The sequence below is a fragment of the Myotis nattereri genome (assembly GCF_964212035.1).
Source record: "Myotis nattereri genome assembly, chromosome: 8".
In the NCBI taxonomy this organism is placed as follows: domain Eukaryota; kingdom Metazoa; phylum Chordata; class Mammalia; order Chiroptera; family Vespertilionidae; genus Myotis; species Myotis nattereri.
The window spans coordinates 72294197-72314537 of record NC_138083.1 but is presented as its reverse complement, the minus strand read 5'-3'; the positions used below and the strand labels follow the sequence as shown (position 1 = coordinate 72314537).

At 44.3% G+C, this 20341-nt stretch overlaps 1 protein-coding gene across 1 annotated transcript; it reads left to right on the top strand.

Moving 5' to 3' along the window:
- Positions 1–667: 667 nt before the first annotated feature.
- On the top strand, positions 668–1221 carry LOC308523915 (large ribosomal subunit protein eL6-like; the record flags this gene model as incomplete). Its single annotated transcript, XM_081098007.1, has 1 exon — positions 668–1221. One exon carries the CDS (start codon positions 668–670, stop codon positions 1196–1198), a length of 531 nt encoding a protein of 176 aa, XP_080954133.1. The 3' UTR covers positions 1199–1221.
- Positions 1222–20341: the final 19120 nt, after the last annotated feature.

Here is a 20341-nt window from a genome sequence, read left to right as displayed (position 1 = left end):
ACTAAGGAGAAGAAGGCTGACACTAAGGAGAAGAAGGCTGATACTAAGGAGAAGAAGGCTGATACTAAGGAGAAGAAGCCTGATACTAAGGAGGAGAAGGCTGACACTAAGGAGAAGAAGGCTGACACTAAGGAGGAGAAGGCTGACACTAAGGAGAAGAAGCCTGATACTAAGGAGAAGAAGGCTGATACTAAGGAGAAGAAGGCTGATACTAAGGAGAAGAAGCCTGATACTAAGGAGGAGAAGGCTGACACTAAGGAGAAGAAGGCTGATACTAAGGAGAAGAAGCCGGACACTAAGGAGAAGAAGGCTGACACTAAGGAGGAGAAGGCTGACACTAAGGAGAAGAAGCCGGATACTAAGGAGAAGAAACCTGATACTAAGGAGAAGAAGGCTGACACTAAGGAGAAGAAACCTGAAGCCAAGAAGAAGGCTGATTCCGGCGGCAAGGTTCAGGCCCCTCTGCAGCCGAAACCCCGTCCTCGTCAGAGGAATTGGCAGATACTCCCGGTCGGCTATGTATTCGCAAAAGGCCATGTACAAGAGGAAGTATTCGGCCCCTAAATCCAGGATTGAAAAGAAAAAGAAGGAGAAAGTTCTTGCTACTGTTACAAAACCAGTTGGTGGCGACAAGAATGGTGGTACGCCAGTGGTTAAACTCTGCAAAATGCCTAGAAATCCTACTGAAGATTTGTCTCAAAAGCTGCTGAGCCATGGCAAGAAACCCTTCAGTCAGCACGTGCGGAGACTGTGGGCCAACATCACTCCTGGGACCATTCTGATCATCCTCACTGGGTGCCACGGAGGCAAGAGGGTGGCTTTCCTGAAGCACCTGGGCAGTGGCTTGCTACTTGTGACTGGACCTCTGTCCCTCAATCGAGTTCCTCTTCGTAGAACAATCCAGAAATCTGTCATCGCCACCTCCACCAAAATTGTTATCAATGGTGTGAAAATCCCCAAACATCTCACTGATGCTTACTTCAAGAAGAAGAAGCTGCATAAGCCCAGACACCAGGAGGGTGAGATCTTCGACACAGAGAAAGAGAAATATGAGATTACAGAACAGCGCAAGGTTGACCAGAAAGCTGTGGACTCACAAATTCTGCCAAAAATCAAAGCTGTTCCTCAGCTCCAGGGCTACCTCTGCTCTCTGTTCGCTCTCACCAATGGGCTTTATCCTCACAAACTGGTGTTCTGAATTTCTTATAAGAACCCGATTAAATAACTAAAAAAAAAAAAAAAAAAAAAAAAAGAAAAGGTAGGGGATGCATGGCAACAAAGTTCACTCCCTGCTTCATTCTCAGGATAATGTGTCTGGAAATGAATTAGAAACTGATCTGACATGGATCTTGAATGAAAAGGTCAAAAGTGTTGCAACTCAAAACACTCCTCTCTGTTTAGTCAGTCCTGGCAGTGCCTCCCAAGGAGAGAGGAAAAGACTAGTGCTCCTGGGCCAGGTAGCTGGCAGGTGCTTTCCTAACTTTGTGTCTGTGAAGTGAGCATTACTATTAGTGAAGTGATCACTAGAGGCCTGGCGCACGAAAATTGTGCATGGGTAGAGTCCCTAAGCCTGGCCGGCAATCTGGGCCAGCCAGGGCCTTCTTTCCCCTGGCTGCTGGCTGCTGGCTGCGGGCCGGGGCCTTCCTTCGTTCCGCGCCGCCCTCTGGTGGTCAGTGCATGTCGTAGTGAGCAGTCAAACTCCTGGTTGGTTGAATTCCTGGTCAGTCAAACTCCCGAGGGGATGATTTGCATATTAGCCTTTTATTATATAGGATTCCTATGTTACAGATGAGGAAAGTGAGGCTGAGAGTGTATTAGTTATCTATTGCTACATAACAAATTACTCCAGAATTTAGCAGCTTAAAATAACAATCATTTATGATCTCATGCAGTTTCTGAGCATCAGGACTTTGAGGGTGGCTTAGTTGGGTGGTTCCTCATTAGACTGAAATCGATGTTGGCTTGGGCTGCAATCATCTGACTGCTTGACTGGGGCTGGGTAATCTGCTTTCAAGATGGCTCACATGGCTGTCGTCAGGAGGCCTCCGTTCCTCGCCATGCAGCACTGATGAGGCCTCCACAGGGGGCCTGCGTGTCAGTTGTTTCCTCAGGACTAGTAATCAGAGGGAGACGAAGGGGAAGCCACATGCCTGTTTATGACTAGCCTCAGAAACCACATATCATCACTGCTGCCGTATTCTATTGGCCACACAGACCAACTCTGATAGAATGAGGAAGGGGACTGCACAACGACACCCATGCCAGTAGGCAGGGATCATTGGGGGCCATCCTGGAGGCTTCCCATCACAGAGAGCTCAAGTAACTTGGCCATCAAATGGAGAGACTGAACTTCACTCAAGGCACCCACAGCTCCTTTGGGTATGGTCAGAGGCCTGGGAGTGATATTCAGATAGGCTGATGATCCAATGGTTTATGTTTTTTCACTGTATTGAAAAAAATGGAAAAATGACAGTAATAATTATTTTTCAGGCCACAGGGAAATGGTCATTTTCATTTGCTGTTAGTGGTATGATCAAAATTTAAACTTGGCTTACACTTTGACTCAACCATTTACCATCTAAGACTATTGCATATATTATTTATATTCTATATATATTCACACACACTCAAACACATACAACACATAAACAAGGCTTTACCGCACTATCCTATATAATAAAAGACTAATATGCAAATTGACCAAATGGCAGAACAAACAGTTGCTGTGATGTGCACTGATCACCAGGGGGCAGACACTCAACACAGGAGCTGCTCCCTGAGGAGCTGCTCCCTGGTGGTCAGTGCGCTCCTACAAGGGGAGCGCCGCTCGGCCAGAAGCCGGGCTCATGGCTGGTGAGCGCAGCAGCAGTGGCGGGAGCCACTCCCGCCTCCGTGGCAGTGTTAAGGGTGTCCGTCAGTTGAACATCCCCCGAGGGCTCCTGGACTATGAGAGGGTGCAAGCTGGCCTGAGGGACCCCCCACCCCCCTGAGTGCACAAATTTTGTGCACCAGGCCTCTAGTCATTTATAATAGGGAAAAATTGAAGAAAAATCTGAGATTGGTTAAGTAAATATTTATCATTATAATGGAATATTATACAGTCACAAAAACAAGACAGATACAGAGTCCAAGATATATTGTTGATTAAATATATCAATGTCGCCGAAACCGGTTTGGCTCAGTGGATAGAGCGTCGGCCTGCAGACTGAAAGGTCCCAGGTTCGATTCCGGTCAAGGGCATGTACCTGGGTTGCGGGCACATCCCCAGTAGGAGATGTGCAGGAGGCAGCTGATCGATGTTTCTCTCTCATCGATGTTTCTAACTATCTCTCTCCCTTCCTCTCTGTAAAAAATCAATAAAATATATTAAAAAAATAATAAATATATCAATGTCATAGAACAATATATATACATCCCTGTTGACCCCCTTCCCCCGACTCTCACCCCTTCCCCAGGCCTTCCCCGCACTATTGTTTATCCATGGGCTATGGATATATGCATATACATTCTCTGTTTAATCTCTTCCTTTCTCCCCCCCCCCCCATTCTGCAATACATCAGTCTTTTGCATGTTTTCAATGTCTCTGGGTCTGTTTTGTTCATCAGTTTATTTTGTTCATTAGGTTCCACATATAAGTGAGATCATGTGATACTTGTCTTTCTCTGACTGGCTTATTATGCTTAGCATAATACTGTCTAGGTCCCTCCATGCTGTCTCAAAGGGTAAGAGATCCTTCTTTTTTACAGCTGTATAGTATTCCATTATGTAAATGTACCACCATTTTTTTATCTACTCATCTACTGAAGGGCACTTGGTCTGTTTCCAGATCTTAGCTATTGTAAATAATGCTGCTATGAACATAGGGGTGCATATATTCTTCCTGATTGGTGTTTGAGTTTCTTAGAATATATTCCTAGAAGTTGTCATGTTTTCTTAATCTTTTCTAACCTATGAAAATATCTTCGTGTTTTTTTTTTCCTGTCTTTCATAACCTTGATATTTTTGAAGCAAGTACTGGCCAATTATTTTGTAGAAAGACCCTTAATTTGAGTTTGTCTGGTGTTCCCTCATGATTCAATTGAGGTTATGCATTTTTGGCAAGAATGCCACAGAAGTGACATGCTGTCCTTCTCGGGCCATTATATCACTCATGTTGATCTGTCTTATTACTTGTGATATTAACATGTGCCTGTTAGGTTTCTTCACTGTAAGTTACTATTTTTTCTGTTTGGATTTAATAAGTGTCTTGTAGGGAAGGTACTTTGAGGTTATGCAAATATCCTGTTTCTTATTGTACTTTCACTGGTATTTGCTTGTGACAGTTCTTACTGTGGAGTTTGTCCACTGGTGATTTCCTTATTCCATCATTTCTTCTATACTTATTAATTGATATTCTTTTGTATGGAAGAGCTGTCTCTCTCCTCTGATCTATTTATTCAATGATTTATTTATGCCAGCATGGAAAATAAAGATGTTTAAAAAATTAATTCTTTACAACATTACTACAAATTAAAAATCTTGAATTTAGATCTTTTTTTTTTTCTCCAGAAAGAAAGAACCAATAATATCTGGCAAAACAATTCCCTATCATGCAAAGCAAGAGAGAGCAGGAGTTTCCGGGGGTAGGAGTCTAGCCTTGGGGACCAGAAGAGAGCCTGAGCCTCCCAGCAGCATAGAGATTCTGAATTTCATTTTATAGATGATGAAATGGCTCAGAGAGGTTAACTCGATAAATCATATGGAGCCAGGATTAGAACACATATCTGTCTGATTCCAAGACTCACTATCCTCCTTCAAACATTAGAAGGAAGTGAGCTTGAAGGTCCCTGAATTTCTGCATCCAAGAAGTCTCCCAACTGTGTTAAGCTGTAACCTCATCTTCTCTTCCATGGGGAACTCAGACTGGAGACTCACGGCCCAGGGGCAGCCTCAGCTGCTGTTCTACAGACTCACCTTGTCTGAACCTCGGAGATAAGGTTGTTGTTTTTTTTCAAATCCTTCCAGCTCTCCACCTGAGCATGACTCCATCTGACTGCAGTTCTAGTCTGCAGGTCATTTAATTCCTGTTCAACACAAAAAGGCGAGAAATCAATTGTGCGTGGTACATGTGTGAATGTGTGCACACATGTGCAGGTACGTGTATGAAATGTACGTGTATTGTGTGGTGGCGGGGTGGGGAAATGAATAGGAACCAGGTAAAACACCCCCATTACTGGAGGTCAATTCAAATCCCATTGTTCCCAGCAGTCATCTCCATTAGGCTTATAGCTTTAATGCGCTGAAAGCTCATGTCCTCTGAATTTCCTGGAAGATAATTCAGACTTTTACTTCTTGGCATTTCAGAGGAAGCCTTATTTGACCTCCTGGACTACTTACCACTCCCTGCCTCATTACAGTGGCTCATGGCACCTGTGTGTTCCTTCATAGCTCTCTCCCCAGAGCAGTATTATTTCAGTAATTATTTGACTTATGCTTGACGTCTTAGCAACATGGCGGACAACTACCATAGTTCCTTTTATGAGCAAGAAAGCTGTGCCTCCATAGGTAGAGAATGGGAGACTTGGGAAGTGTAGTCTTTCTCTAATTTGCACCTGGGTAAAGCATACCAGTTAGCTCAGCAAATGTGGGTTCACTGTAGGAAATTCTGAGTTTTCTGAAAACACAAAGGTTACATGTTCTTGAATCCAGAATGATTTGGGGATTTATTTTTTGCTTTTTAATCTTCATAAAGGGTTAGCAGTGGTTCAGATTGTTAAATAGTAGGGCAGATGCCATTAAGCTATCCAAAGTTGTGACTTCTCAGAAAGTGTGTGCTGTACACACCCAGACAGGTGAAGGGGTTGAAACAGCCCTGTGATATTCTCAAGAACACCAGAAGGTGGCGCTGCTGCTGCTTCCCGAGCCTGACCATAGGGACCCGGCAAGTAGCAGCTGCATAAGTACTGTAAAAACTGCTGTACAAGTTAGAAGTGATTGCCTAATGAAAACCCTGCTTGACTGGCCTTGAATTTTGGCTAATGATGGAGACTTCCTCACAAAGATGACTTTTGGAGAAGGCCTCAGGGAAAGGCTCGTCTTCTTGGCTGTGTTTGCCTGGGTCTCCCCTCAGCGGAGAAATGGCTGGGTCCTGAAAGGTCAGCCTCTTTCCCCAGAACCATCATCAGCAGCAAGCTCCCGTTGGGTGTTCTCTCCAGATTAAACCTGTCTGACATGGGGTTGTCCACCCTGGCCCCTCGCTTCTGCCACGGATCCAACCTGTGGGTTAGCAGCTATACCACTGAGCTGGGTCCCATTGGTGGTGTGGGGATCTGTTCTAGCTGCCTAAGGACTGGTATTTAATTGTGATGGCTCAGGCATGCATGCTTCCATTGCACTGAGCTCTCTATGTGCTAGAAACAGAGGCTTACAACTGCAAATAAGTCAGCCAGGATTTGGACTGGAGTTATGTCTTGGTTCCCTTGCCTCCCCAAACTAGTTTCTCTACACCAGGTGAGCTCTGAGCATATGCCTTGATCCTGATCCCTGGAACCTCGCCTCCCTTTGCTTCTTGGTCCTGTTCTTCCAAGTTCTTGATGCTGATCTATGCTCTAGGACTTGGTCCTGGGGTCAGGCCTGGGGACTGAGGTGGGTGGAGGGAAGTCCCAGCCTTGGGAAGGGGCATGGATACATTTACACACTCCAGATAGAGTCAAGGGTCGTGGACCCTGTCCCTGGCATCCTCCCTGACTGTTGGCACCAAATCCTGGCCCTGCCCTTTCAGCTGACTCTCCCATGCATCCTGTACCCCACCCCCTAAGCTTCAGCGAGATTCCAGATCATGGCCTGTGCTCAGCCTCCCTAACTCTTTCCCTGCTCTCACCTGGCTGTTCCCTCCTCCTCCTCCTCCTCCTCCTCCTCCTCCTCCTCCTCCTCCTCCTCCTCCTCCTCCTCCTTGTTTCTATGACTCTGACCTTATTGCAGAACAGAGGTTTACACTTGCTGTCCCCAATTCTGACTTTTATCCCTCCTGCAGCCCAAGATTTGTCCCTAATGAATACCATTCCTGGTGGCTGGTGGTCACCCAGGACAGCCAGTCTCATGTGCAGGGTGTGCGTGTGCATGGAGCGGGCGTTGGTGTGGCCACTACAGGACTTGGTCAAAGCAGAATCAGGGTTGGGCCAGGCTAGTGTGAGGGCTCCTAATATTGAGCCAAGCTATTCCTGATCTCTGAGAGTCAGCCCAGGGGTGAGCGGGGAGCTGGAGAGGGGGGTCCTATCAGGATTTACCCAACAGGACCCCTCCTGGGGCAACCAGAAACTCCAAGTTTAGGGTGAAGCCAAGGTGGGAACCAGGGAGGGCGCTGGCTGTCAAGTGAGAGCAAGTGACTTATTAAAAGTGACACTGGGGAATTTTGTCAAATGTTTTTATTGGTTCAAGAGCATCTTTTTCTTTGGACATGCTGCTGGAGGGACAGTGAGTGATGCCAAGTCCAAATACTTACCTGACCCACCTGCAGGGAAAGAGCAATTCAAAACCCTTGCTTTGCGGCCTAAGGAGAGAGCTGTGGCCTCAGTGGAAAGGGTCCCACTGCAGCTAAGAAACTGAGCTGGGATGTGGCAGCTGAGGAGGCCCTGGCAGGGACAGCAGGCGCAGCACCACATGGACAGAAGATCAGGCTGCACACCGAGGTTCTCATGAGAGTTGCCATCAGAGTTGCCAGGGGAAGGGAGGGCTCTGGGGGCTGCTTAGTCTTGAATGGAAGTGAGAATGAAGAACCACAGAGAGAGGAGACAGGGCTTGCTCTTCCTTAGAAGAATCACGACTAGCCAGGCCCACCCTGGCAGGCAGCCTGAGACCTCGGTGTGGGCCGCAGCCAGGGCAGACACATTTCTGTGGAGCCAGAGCCCCGCCCTTTCAGACAGTGTTCAGCATCCCTGGGAAAGGACAGAAAGTCCGTGGGGGCCTTGGATTCCCACAGAAGTGGCTAATTAACCTCTGAAAGTCTCACATTTTCTCATCTGTCGTCTTTTCTTTTAAAAAAAATAACAATTTTCTTGCAAGTTTGCTCTGAGGATTAAATGAGATAAACGGTGCCTGGGTCACAGTGAGCGCCCCAATTCCAGACCCACTGAGCACACAACTCCCAGATTGGTTTTGTAAGCCTTGGCCTTTCTTCCAGGCTCCAAGGTCACACTTGGAGTCGCCTGCTGGCTGCGTCAGCCCAGCTGCCTTTCTGCCTGCCCCGCCCTGCATGCAAACTCAGTCTCTAAACGCACAGGTGTTCATGACCGTGTCAGTGCCGGTAAAAAATGGTAATGTCTCACATTCCTGGGCCTTTCACAGAGTTTCCACATCTGTTGCCTTAATTTAAGCAGCACTAAGTCTTTTCTGGAACAAAGATGGGGTGTCAGTTAACTTTAAAGCCAACCCACTTGCAGCATCTTTACAATAACCTGATTCGTTTATTATCCTCATTTTGTAGATAAGAAACCTTTACCCAGCCATAAACCTGGCTGTGATCTTATACTTCCCTCTTCGTTTCTCTAAGCACCAGCTCCCCCCACTCCCATTGCCACTGTCAGTCCTCACCCCTCCTTTGCAGCAATGTCCCTGTTCTCTGGGCCTCAAATTCCCCTCCCTCCATCCCACTGTCTGTCCACAGCAACTGCTGTAAGAGCGAAGAGTAATCCTGCTATTCCTCTGTTTAGAAAGGCTGAGGAAGTCCTCTATTTTCGGTCATTGCATTCCTCACCACACCCCCAGCTCCCTCAACTAGTGTTACAGTTTGAATATTTTTTCTGTCCAAATGTCCCCCCACCCCCGGGACACAGTCCACGTTCTTTCGTGTGACACACCAGGCTCTCCATCATCTGGCAGCTGTCTGCCTTTGCAGCATTATCTCTTATCATGCTTGGCCTTGCACTCCACTAGCATTTCTTCTCTGCCAGGATAGACTCTGCTTTGCCTCAGGGTGTCCTGGTTTATCGATTTTATTCTATGAGCTTTTGAAAAATAACAAGTGCAGCCCTGACCAGTGTGGCTCAGTTGGTTGAGTGTCGCTCCATGCACCAAAAGGTTGCCAGTTTGATTCCTGGTCAGGGCACATACCTAGGTTTTGGGTTTGATCCCCGGTCAGGGTGAGTATGGGAGGCAACCAATCGATATTTCTCTCTCTCTCTTCCTTCCTCTCTTTCTAAAACCATATTTAAAAGTGAGTTCACTTCAGCTCTTTTCTGTTTTCAAATGAATTAATTCCTGTTGTCTTAGTTATTCCTCCTGTCTGCTCCAGTTAGGATTTCTTGGCTGTGTTCGCTCCCTGTTCTGCCCCCCACTGCAGGTGGGCTCAGTCTCCCTTGGCAACAGTAAGAGTGGGAAGAGCATCTGAGCAGAAGTTTTCTTTGCTCGTTTTTGATCTTAGAATTTGCATCTCTGGTGCATGTTTACATCTCCCACATTGACTGGTAGAACTGTCAGAGTAGTCAGTGTGTGTGTGTGAATTTTTACCTTCATTGACTGCCAAGAGTCAGTAGAAAGAAGTCAGTCTATAGTGTCTCCAAAGTTTTGAAGCCTACAAATTTGGCTTCAGACATTTATAAAACCTGAAATCCTCTTATTTTTTCTCCATTCAGATCCCTGTTTGTATCTCTGTGGGGGGTGGGATGTAATCTGTTGCTATCTATATTGAAACCATATTAGGCAGGCACTTCTTGTAGTTTCTTTAATCATGCTATTTTAAAATGGGATTTGGGATCGTAGGCAACTTTGTTTGGTACCTGTGGAATAATAATGAGAAAATGACAAATCCTACAGCAGTAATACCTGTATAAGTGTGTAGGGATGCATGAGTAAGAATGTTCACTGCAGCAGTATGTGTAATATCTAAAACTGGAAACTGAAACATCAGTCAGTAGTGGACTTGTTAAATACATATGATTATACCCATAAAAATGAACATTATGTCACCATTGAGAGAAGCCTATATGTACTAATATGGAAAGTTGCCCTTTATATGTTTAAATGAAGATGACTAATTTTATGTAAAGTATGAAAATATGATTCTATTTCAGTTAAAAAAGATGATTATATACATATATACTCTCATAAATAGCCTAGAAAAATTTTGGAGAAATATCCAAACTGTAACATTAGTTAAAGGAGTTGAGGTACAGTAAGGGTTAGAATTACAGAAAACAGGATTTTCTCATCTAAGTCATGCATTACTGAATGTTTAGTGTTTTATTTACCAAAATAATGAGCTACTTTTATAGTCAGAAGAAAAGTTTTATATTTTTATCTTCTGGGATGCAGCTAAAGCTATTATCGGTAGAAAATTCATTACCTTTCATACTAGAATTACTAAACAGAAAGATTGAAAACAATTTCTAGGTTTCACAGTAGTTTACGGCAGTCCTGTTTATGTTTAGTTCCCTTGATCTGTCATAGGATCAGAACTGAGTTTTTTTAAGTTCTCCTTGTATTCACAACAGTTTCTATATTACATATTTTGTTGACACATGCTATTTAAGTAAAAAGTAATTAAAAAAAAAAGCACAATTCAATGTGCAAGGACAAATTAAAGGACACAGGTTAGTGGAGCCAGTAACATATAATGGGTAAGGAAATCTGGCATCTTTATCGAGTTATGCTTCTGTGGAAAAATATTGTTTTCAAAACACTTGGAAGGAACAACCAGGTCTTAGAATTTGTGGAGCACATAGTCTAGCACAATTTCAGTTTTGATTTCTTTAGTGTAGTTTGTTGTTCAGTAATTTGGCTCTCTTTTTGTTTGTTTGTGTCAACTTTTTGTATAGGTTTTTATTACTAGGTTTCATTGTATTGTGTTTGAAAAATGTGCTGTGTTTCTACTTATGTGAATTTACTAAGCTTTTCTTTAGAGTTAAGTTATGTAAATGCTCCATGGATACTTAAAAAGAATATGCTTTTTTGGAAGGTATAAAGTTTGAGATGTATCTATTTGATCTATATTACCAATTTTATTAATCAGTTTCTCTATAGTCCTGCTTATTCTTTTATTTTTTTATTATTTAAAAAAAATCCTCACCTGAGGGTACCCTTTCCATTGATTTTTTAAGAAGAAGTGGAAGGGAGAGGGAGAAACAGAGAAAGAGAAACATGGATGTGAGAGAGACACATTGATCGGCTGCCCCCGGCATCCACCCTGACCTGGGTTGGGGATGGAGCCGGTAACTGAGGTACATGTCCTTGACTGGATTGGACTGTGACCCTTCAGTCCGAGGGCCAGCGTTCTAACCACTGAGCAAGGCTGCCCAGGGCAGTCCTGCTTATGTTTAGTTCCCTTGATCTGTCATAGGATCAGAACTGAGTCTTTTTTTTTTAAGTTCTCCTTGTATTTACAACAGTTTCTATATTACGTATTTTGATGACACATGCTACTTAGTACTTACTAGTAAAGGCTCAAGGTGTCTACATATTCATTGTGGAATAAAGCATTCTTCACAATTGGTCCTGTTCTTCCAGTTTAATATTCTTTACTTTGAATTAAATTTTGATCTTATTATCAAGAACATTGTATTTTAATTAATTAATTAGTATATATATATTTTTAAATATACTCCATTGATTTTTTACAGAGAGGAAGGGAGAGAGATAGAGAGCCAGAAACATCGATGACAGAGAAACATCGACCAGCTGCCTCCTGCATATCCCCCACTGGGGATGTGCTCGCAACCCACGTACATGCCCTTGACCGGAATCGAACCTGGGACCCTTGAGTCCGCAGGCCGACGCTCTATCCACCGAGCCAAACCGGTTTCGGCTAATTAGTATTTTTTTAAGAAAATATTTTTATTGATTTTAGAGAGAGAAGAAAGGAGGAGAGGTGGAAACATCTATGGGCTGCCTCCCACACGCCCCCTACTGGGGATCAAGCATGCAACTGGGGCATGTGCCTTGACTAGGAATCGACCAGTGGTTCGATTCAGAGGTTGACGCTGCTCATCCACTGAGCCACACCAGCCAGGCAAGCTGCTATATTTTTATATAGCAGCTTTATTGAGATATAATTCACATACCATATAATCCACCCACTAAAGCATACAGTTTGATTCGATTTTAGAATATTTTCATTACCCCCAAAACAAACCCTTCACCCTAATTAGCAGTTACTCTTCATTTTCCCTAATTCTCTGAACCTTATGTTATCACTAATCTACTTTCTGTCTCTATAGATTTGCCTGTTCTGGACATTTCATATAAATGTAATCATATAAGATGTGGTCTTTTGTATTTAGCTTCTTCTACTTAGTATGTTTTCAAGAGCCATTCATGTTGTATCCATGAACAAGCAGTACTTGATTCCATTTACTGCTGAACAATATTTCATTGCATGCATATCCCACATTTTAGTTTTTTTGTTTCCACTTTTGGTCAGTCCTATATAATAAGAGCCTAATATGCTAAGTGTCTGGTTGGCCAGTCGTCCGTTTAACCAATCAAAGCGTAATATGCTAATGATATGCTAAGGCTGCTCAACTGCTTGCTATGATGTGCACTGACCACCAGGGGGCAGACGTTATGACTGGTAGGTTAGCTTGCTGCTGGGATCTGGCCTATTGATCGGGACTGAGTGAGATAGGCTGGACATTCCCTATAGCCCTCCTGCAGTCCCTCCCTGGCTGGCCAACCTTCCACATTCCTCCCCGGCCCTGATCATACACTGGTGGGGTCCCTTGGCCTGGCCTGCACCCTCTCGCAATCTGGGACCCCTTGCGGGATGTTGGAGAGCTGGTTTTAGCCCGATCCTGCAGGCCAGGCCAAGGGACCCCACTGGTGCATGGATTTGTGCACCCGGCTTCTAGTCCTATATAATAAAAGGCTGATATGCCAAGTGACCAAATGGCGGAATGACTGGTCGCTGTGACATGCACTGACCACCAGGGGGCAGATGCTCAGTGCAGGAGCTGCCTCCTGATGGTCAGTACACTCCCACAGGGGGAGCACTGCTCAGCCAGAAGCCGGGCTCATGGCTGGTGAGTGCTGTGGTGATGGTGGAAGCCTCTCCTGCCTCCGTGGCAGCACTAAGGATGTCTGCCTGATGGCTTAGGCCCTCTCCCTGTCCTAAGTCATCAGTCGGACATCCTCTGAGCGCTCCCGGACTGCAAGAGGGCTGGGCTGAGGGACCCACCCGCCCCACCCCCAAGTGCATGAATTTCGTGCATGGGCCTCTAGTTATAAATAATCCTGCTAGAGCATTCATGTACAAAGTTTTTATGTGGACATATGTTTTCATTTCTCTTGGATAAATACCTAAGAATGGAATTGGCTAGGTCCGTGGTCGGCAAACTGTGGCTCACGAGCCACATGCGGCTCTTTGGCCCCTTGAGTGTGGCTCTTCCTAAGCCTTAGGAGTACCCTAATTAAGTTAATAACAATGTACCTACCTATATAGTTTAAGTTTAAAAAATTTGGCTCTCAAAAGAAATTTCAATCGTTGTACTGTTGATATTTGGCTCTGTTGACTAATGAGTTTGCTGACCACTGGGCTAGGTTATAAGGTAATTTCTTTTTCTTTTGGTGTCCATTTTTTTCCTTTACTTTTTGGTAAGAGCTTTCCTTTTCTATGAATAATGGTAACCTTTTATCTACAACATATGTTGAACATGTTTTTCCAAGTTTATTTATTGGTCAAACAGAAGGTTTGCATTTTTATGTAGTACAATCTGCCAGTCTTTCCTGTTTGGTTTCTCTTCTTGACTTAATGTTTAGAAAAATGCCCTCATCATCCTGGAATTATAAAATTCTTTACTTAAATGTCCTTGTGGTATTCTTCTGCATACCCTTTTTGTATTTCCCTCTGTGATTCTCCTGGACTCTATTTTGGTGTAGGGAGTGAGATAGGCATTCAGCTTAATCCAACCCCCCCCCCCCCCAAGTACTAGTTAGTTGGGGGGATCTAGTGAGGTTGGTTTCCTTCATCTTTTCCTGCATCTCGGTCATATGATGGTTGCAACCTCAGCTCATTTCTGGGTGCTCCTTCCTGCATCTTGGGACCCGAGGACCCACCCAAATGCAGACTGGTGTGCACCAGAAGTCCACACGCCCCCAGCTCTCTGCTTGGGTAACAGTATAATTTTTCACGAGGGTGCACCAAGGTTAGGTGGACCTTCTAGAGCACTTGGGGTTCACTGGGCAAGTGGCAGGAGGTCCATCAGCATCCTGCTTCCTCTCCACTTGCATCAGATGAGATGAGGCTAGGGGTCACTTGCAATTTTCAGAGAGGTTTGTCTGCACCCTGCTTTTTAAGTTTCTTTTCTACATCAGTATTTTTTCTGCCTCTTGCAATGCCATAGATCTCACATCTTTCCTCCACATCCTTCCTGACCTCCATCAAGGCTCACATAGCCTGATAACACCATCTCTCTGCCTCAAACTATAGGAGTGTTATGCTCTTCAATACAGTGAGCTGGGTAACACCCAGAGAGGGGAGGTGACTTACCCATGGCCCCACAGGAAGTTTAGATGCCTAAACTCCTGTCAGAGGTAGGGCAAAAGCATGGGTGCCTTAATTCTAAATCACAGGTTTCTTTTACCATGTTACACATCTATGTGGCTATGAGCACACATCCTAGAATAAGAGTGGCCGGGTTCATATCCTAGCCTTGCTGCTTTCTAGCTGCGTGAACTTGTTACGTCTCTTTCAGGAGCCCCATTTCCTTATCTGTCAAATAAGGACAAAACTGCACTTACCTTCTAGTGTTGATGTGAGGGTAATGGCAGAAACTACAGGTAAGGCCCTTAGAACACCGCCTACATGATGTGCTGCCTATTTTTATTACGTGGTTCTGTGTATGTTGCATACAGCAATATGAGATCCTGCCTTCCTCCTGCCCGTTGCTGTGCAATTTTGATGGTCTGAAGAATTCCCTAATTAAAAATTGACAGTTGTACAACTTTGAATCCCCTCGAAACAAACAACAGACACTGGCTATTTTGCATACCCATCTGGAAATACCAGGAGCAAGAGATGTGGATCTGCACTGTTTCTTTGATGACAAATTGCAAAAGCCAGGAGAACTCTTGAACAAATCCAATCAACACCACTCCTTGCTCAATCCCAAATGCTAATTGAAAACGTAACAGGATTGGAAAACTCTCAAGCATATGCTCAGATCATTTCCAAAGTTTTTCAGTCTCAATTCCAGAGAACAGAGCTTTGTCAGGAGAGCAAGTACCTTTAAAGGGTAGGGTTTGGAGAAAGGTGTGTCTTTAGGGATTGGAGGTATCTCTCCTCTTTTCTTTTTTAAAATAATATTTTCATTGATTTCAGAGAAGAAGGAAGGGAGTGGAAGAGGGAGATAGAAACATCAATGATGAGATAGAATCATTTATCAGCTGCCTCCTGCATGTCCCACACTGGAGATGGAGCCCACAACCTTGGCCTGTGCCCTGATTGGGAATTGAACCATGACCTCCTGGTTCATAGGTTGATGCTCAACCACTGAGCCACATCAGCTTGGCATCTCTCTCTCCTCTTTTGCACACACTTGACCTCTTGACTGTTTAATAATAAATTCTCCAACACTTCCTATTGGCTTCCTTTCATTTATAAGCGTCCCCCAATCAGTGTGTGAACTCATACTTTCTGCCTTAAAGGGAGCTGAATCTGTCATGTCCAGTTAACATCACATTTATATTAATGCAGAGTCCATGCTTCTTACCATGGTGTAAGGCCATCTCAGGGAGAAGGCACTGGCCTTCATAGCATGTTACAGGGTAATTCCAAGGCAGGAGCTGGGTTTCCCCTAGTTGGGACAGGGATGGAGATTGTGCGGTGGAGGCTGCCCCACCTGGGACTGGAGGTGCCTGTTGTAATGAGTGGGGGCTGGCATTCTCTCGCCCATGTGTGTTGTGATGTGTGAAATCTAACATGCACTGTGAGGCCCTAAGGAAAGATGCTGCGAAGCGGTGTGATGTGAGCTGGAGCTGGAAAGTAATGTGGGATGTGGTTCATGCACAAATAAATAGAAAAGTTGGTAAAAAGGGAAATGATACAAGAAAGAATAAACGTGATGGCAATAGGAAGCCAAGGTTCTAGAAAATAGCCTAGGTTGCTGTTTTCACGTAGAGGCAGGGAAGAGGAGGCTCAGGGACTCTGTGTGGATATAGGTTCACGGGTAGCCTGGGTCAAGGATGCTTACTTAGGAAGCTCTTCTTTTCTTCCTTCTTCATGTCCAGAAGGGGACAAATACTGGTGTAATCTGGAATGAGAGCAGGTTCTTAACTTGGGGTCCACTGAGGGTCTTGAATAGAATTCCAGGAGTCTATAAACTTAAATGGGAAAATATATTTTTATTAGCATCTAATTGAAACTTACCATTCATTTCAATTATTGAATATAGGCAACAGGTTGTAATAGTATTAGCAGTACCTGTGACATTGTTACCAATAAAAATCACCATTATATTAATTTTATTTCCCATTATAGTATAGCAGATATCTCAAACATCACTCATGCTCATCACTACTATGAATTATGGAAGTTATTAGATCCTCTGATAAATCTCCTTTTTATGCATTAATAAAAGAGCACATATATTTCTATATCACATTAAAACACTTTGATAACTATTTCATTGTCTTTGGTTTCCTATGTAATCCATTGTGTTTTACTTTATGCTTTTAAAAATATTATTCTGAGAAGCAATTTATAGGCTTCAACAAATTGCCAAAGTAGTCCTTGCTTAAAAAAGTCAAGAAATTTTAGGTGGCATGGAAGGGGACAGATAGCTGGAGAGACTCTTATCCTCTGAGCGTAGGGGAAGAGTTTGGTCAAAGAGAAAAGTGAGAGGATGCTCTGGGAGGTGCTAAGACCCAGGTGTCTGGACTCTTGACCACCCAATTCTGCTTCAGGGTGGTCCTCAGATTTGCCTTGCCCCCCAGGGCAGAAGATGTTACTGGAAGGACCTGGGTCCCAGGGGCTGTTGTCCAGGTTGCTAGACCTGGGTCTGGAGGATGCGCTGGGGCAGGGATGCTGGCTTCCTCATTGGTCCCAGATTTCCATCTGATAATTGGGTTGGCAGATATGAGATCAAGAGCCAGGCTTTGCCCCGGACTGACTTTAACAGCTTGGACAGTTTCCTCATCCATGAATCGCCATTCATTCAACTAATACTGATTAAGCTCCTAGCACTGAGTGGGAGGACGCTGCTGCCACAGTTACTGAGTAGATTACATGAGATGCTGTGTCTGAAAGCACTCTGAAAATGGATGCTCTCATTGAAAAAGTGTTTCTTTTAAAAAAATTATCCATCTTTTTATGTTCCTTAGTCAAGTTGCCCTTTGAAGATAAGAGACTTGAGTCTTTGCAAAAAGGGCATAGCTTTGGGGGTTTGCAGCTCCACTGGGCTGATCCTTCCATCACCCTGACAATGCAGTGCAAAGTGTCAGGACCAAATTCCAGTGGTTTCTATCAGAAGAGCCCAGACTGCTGGATCAATTAGAGCTATCAGCCAGGCTAACAGGGTGCATATGTTTATTTATGCACTGAAGTACCCTGATAATTAAACTCATTCAAAGTCACAATGATTGGTTAAGAGGTCTGAATAATCATAAGTGAGGATTATAATTTGTACATCACACTGTTTGGTTTAGAAGTACAGCACAGTTTGTTGCAAGAAGGACAAAGGAAAAAAAACGTTCATGTGTCGGACACAAAGCATGAATATTAGAGCAAGTAGGGAAACCACTGCTGTGATCCAGAAGGTACTCCAAGGCTTAAAGATACCTGTTTTTTTTGGTAGAACAAAGCAGGCACCCTGATCCTAAGAACCAATAGAGTTCACCTCGCCCAGGTGGAGGCCTTCTGCAGACAAGAGAGTAGGCCATCAGTGAAGATGACAACTTTTGCTGGACCACAGCCTTTATATTGTCTACCTTCAAGCCTTGGCCACCAGCCCCACTAGATGCAGAAACGACTGAATGTTATGCTGAAAAGTTTTGGTTCTGGCATTAAACTCCTGGCTCATCCTGAGCTAGTGTCTTGGTCTCTCTGAGTCTGTTTCTTTATCTGCAAAAATGGGGATAACAATAACTATGGTATCAGGTTTTCTGAAGGTTAAATGAGAGAATGATTATAAAGCACTTGGCTCGGTGCTAAATAAATGTTAGTTATCATTACTGTTATTATTGCTATTGGAGGCTTGCTGTGGGAGGAAGCACACTCATTAGGCCGTACCTGGTTGTGTTGCTGTTCCTTCTCCCTTCTTCTCTGGCCTCCTATCTGCTGCACTTGTTGACACCCTCTCTATTCATGGCAAAATTCTAGCACAATCTTACTTGGCCCTTCAGTTAGAAAACTTGGCTTGCATTCCCCCCAAGAACAGAACAAATGAACCTCTGCTCATAGGGACTATAGGATTCTGATGGGGAAGTTCTTCAGAATCTTGGGGCAGGTCAGGAAATGCCACCTTCTGACATCAGTGCTTGGAAAATTAGCATAAGTGAGAGCAGGGAAGGGGAAGCAAATGGCCACTTCTTACAGTGAAGGGACTGTTGCACCACTTGTGGGTGGCATGTTCTTGGGTGCATGGCTTAACCTTTGTGAGCCCAGGGCGGTGGCGGCTGAGATAACTGTTTATCCACCGCAAACTCATTCTCCTACTCCACAGTGTGTTGCTGTCATTGAGAGGTGCCAGTGTAGCCAGAAATTCCTTATCCCAGCTACATGTGCATCGAAATGGGTCCATATGACTAGTTCTCCCTAAAAGGATGTGAGTGGCAGTGATGTGTGTCATTTCTCAGCGGAGGCTTTTAAGAAGCTGGTGGGGTTTCCCCAGGAGCTCTTTCTGTTTCCACTGGTGGAAACAAAGGACTTTGAGGCCCAAGAGGATGGTTGGATCACAAAATGGAAGGTACCTGGGTCCCTAATCAACATGCAAAAGAAAGCCACCTGTCACCCAGAAACACTTATGTGGGTCATCTAAGTGAGTGAGAAACAAATTTCTATTGGGTAATGATAGTGAAAATGTTGGGTTTATTTGTTACAGCAGCTGGTGTTATTCTCACTAATAAAGCCATCATATGTAGAATGGTATACTGGTTTGAAGTGCTCCACAAACCCAGGTTGCAAATCCTCCACTCATTGATTTATTCATCTGTTCATTTTTAAAAACAAATACTTATTGAATATCTCTGAGGCTCTGTTCTAAGAGCTGCGGATACACGCACGACAAGGGCCCTGCTCTTATAGGGATTTTATATTCTGGTTGAAGAGAATACAAATAAACTGATCATTAAGGTAACTTGGAGAATGCTAAGTGCTACAAAGAAAGCAAAAAGGGTGAGGTGATAGATAATGACAATATTTTGGTAAAATGGTCGGAAAGGCTTATTTGAGGAGGTGACATTCCAGCTGGGGCCTGGCTGATGATAATCATCAAACTCCTCTCTTCCCAAGTGGGGATGCTTCAGCCACATCAAATTCCTTGCTTTCCTAGGTCATGCACCTTTCTGCCCTCAGCTATTGGAGCACCTTTCTCTTCCTGTGAATTGCGTCTCCTTGTGGACCCAGCTCCTCAGCAGCAGGCCCGGGGAGGGCCCCCCTTCTGTTTGTGTGCATGCCTTAGCCATAGCCAGCTCTGCTGCAGCCTGCATGCTTCTTTATGTATCAATTTCCCCCAGCAGCCTGTGACCTCTTATTCATTTTTGTATTTTATACTTGCACAGTGCTGGGCACAGAATATTTGTGGAGTTAATTTGAATATAAAACCACCAGAAATGGTTATTTGCTTCTGTCAGGAGCCTGCATAATGCATCATGTTTTGCAAATGGCTTTTGTTTTGTCTCGTGTCTAGAACACCAGCCCCTTTAACTGTGTGCATATGGTGACTGAGCCAATTTCAATTAGTATGTGCATAAATACTCATATTTCTCAGACAAAGGCAGAATCTCTGTTTTCTTTCTTTCTTTTTTTTTAACCTGTTGGCAAAACATACCCTCGCTACTACTCGTGAGCCTGACAACACCTCCTCAGGTTGACAAAAAAGCCCACCAGATCCTCTCTAAGGGGGATGTGAGGGTTTGGGGTAAGGGTAGGATGTGATGAGTTTCTCTCCCTGCAGACCTTGACTTTGATCTCCCTTCATCACACTCTTGTCAGCCTGGCAGCCACTGATGCATGGGTGAAGGTTAGACAACATTTGAGAAAAGTCTTCTTGTTTATGGCAAAGGTCATTTGGGTGTCATTCCCTGGGGAACCTGTTGCAGGAAGGGAGGGAGCAAGAGAAGAGAGCTCCCGTTTGGTGAGCACTCCTGTGTGTAAAAGGGCCCAGGTGTATAGAATGTCAGCCCCTTGCACCAGGCAGATCAACAGTGCAGTGGCATT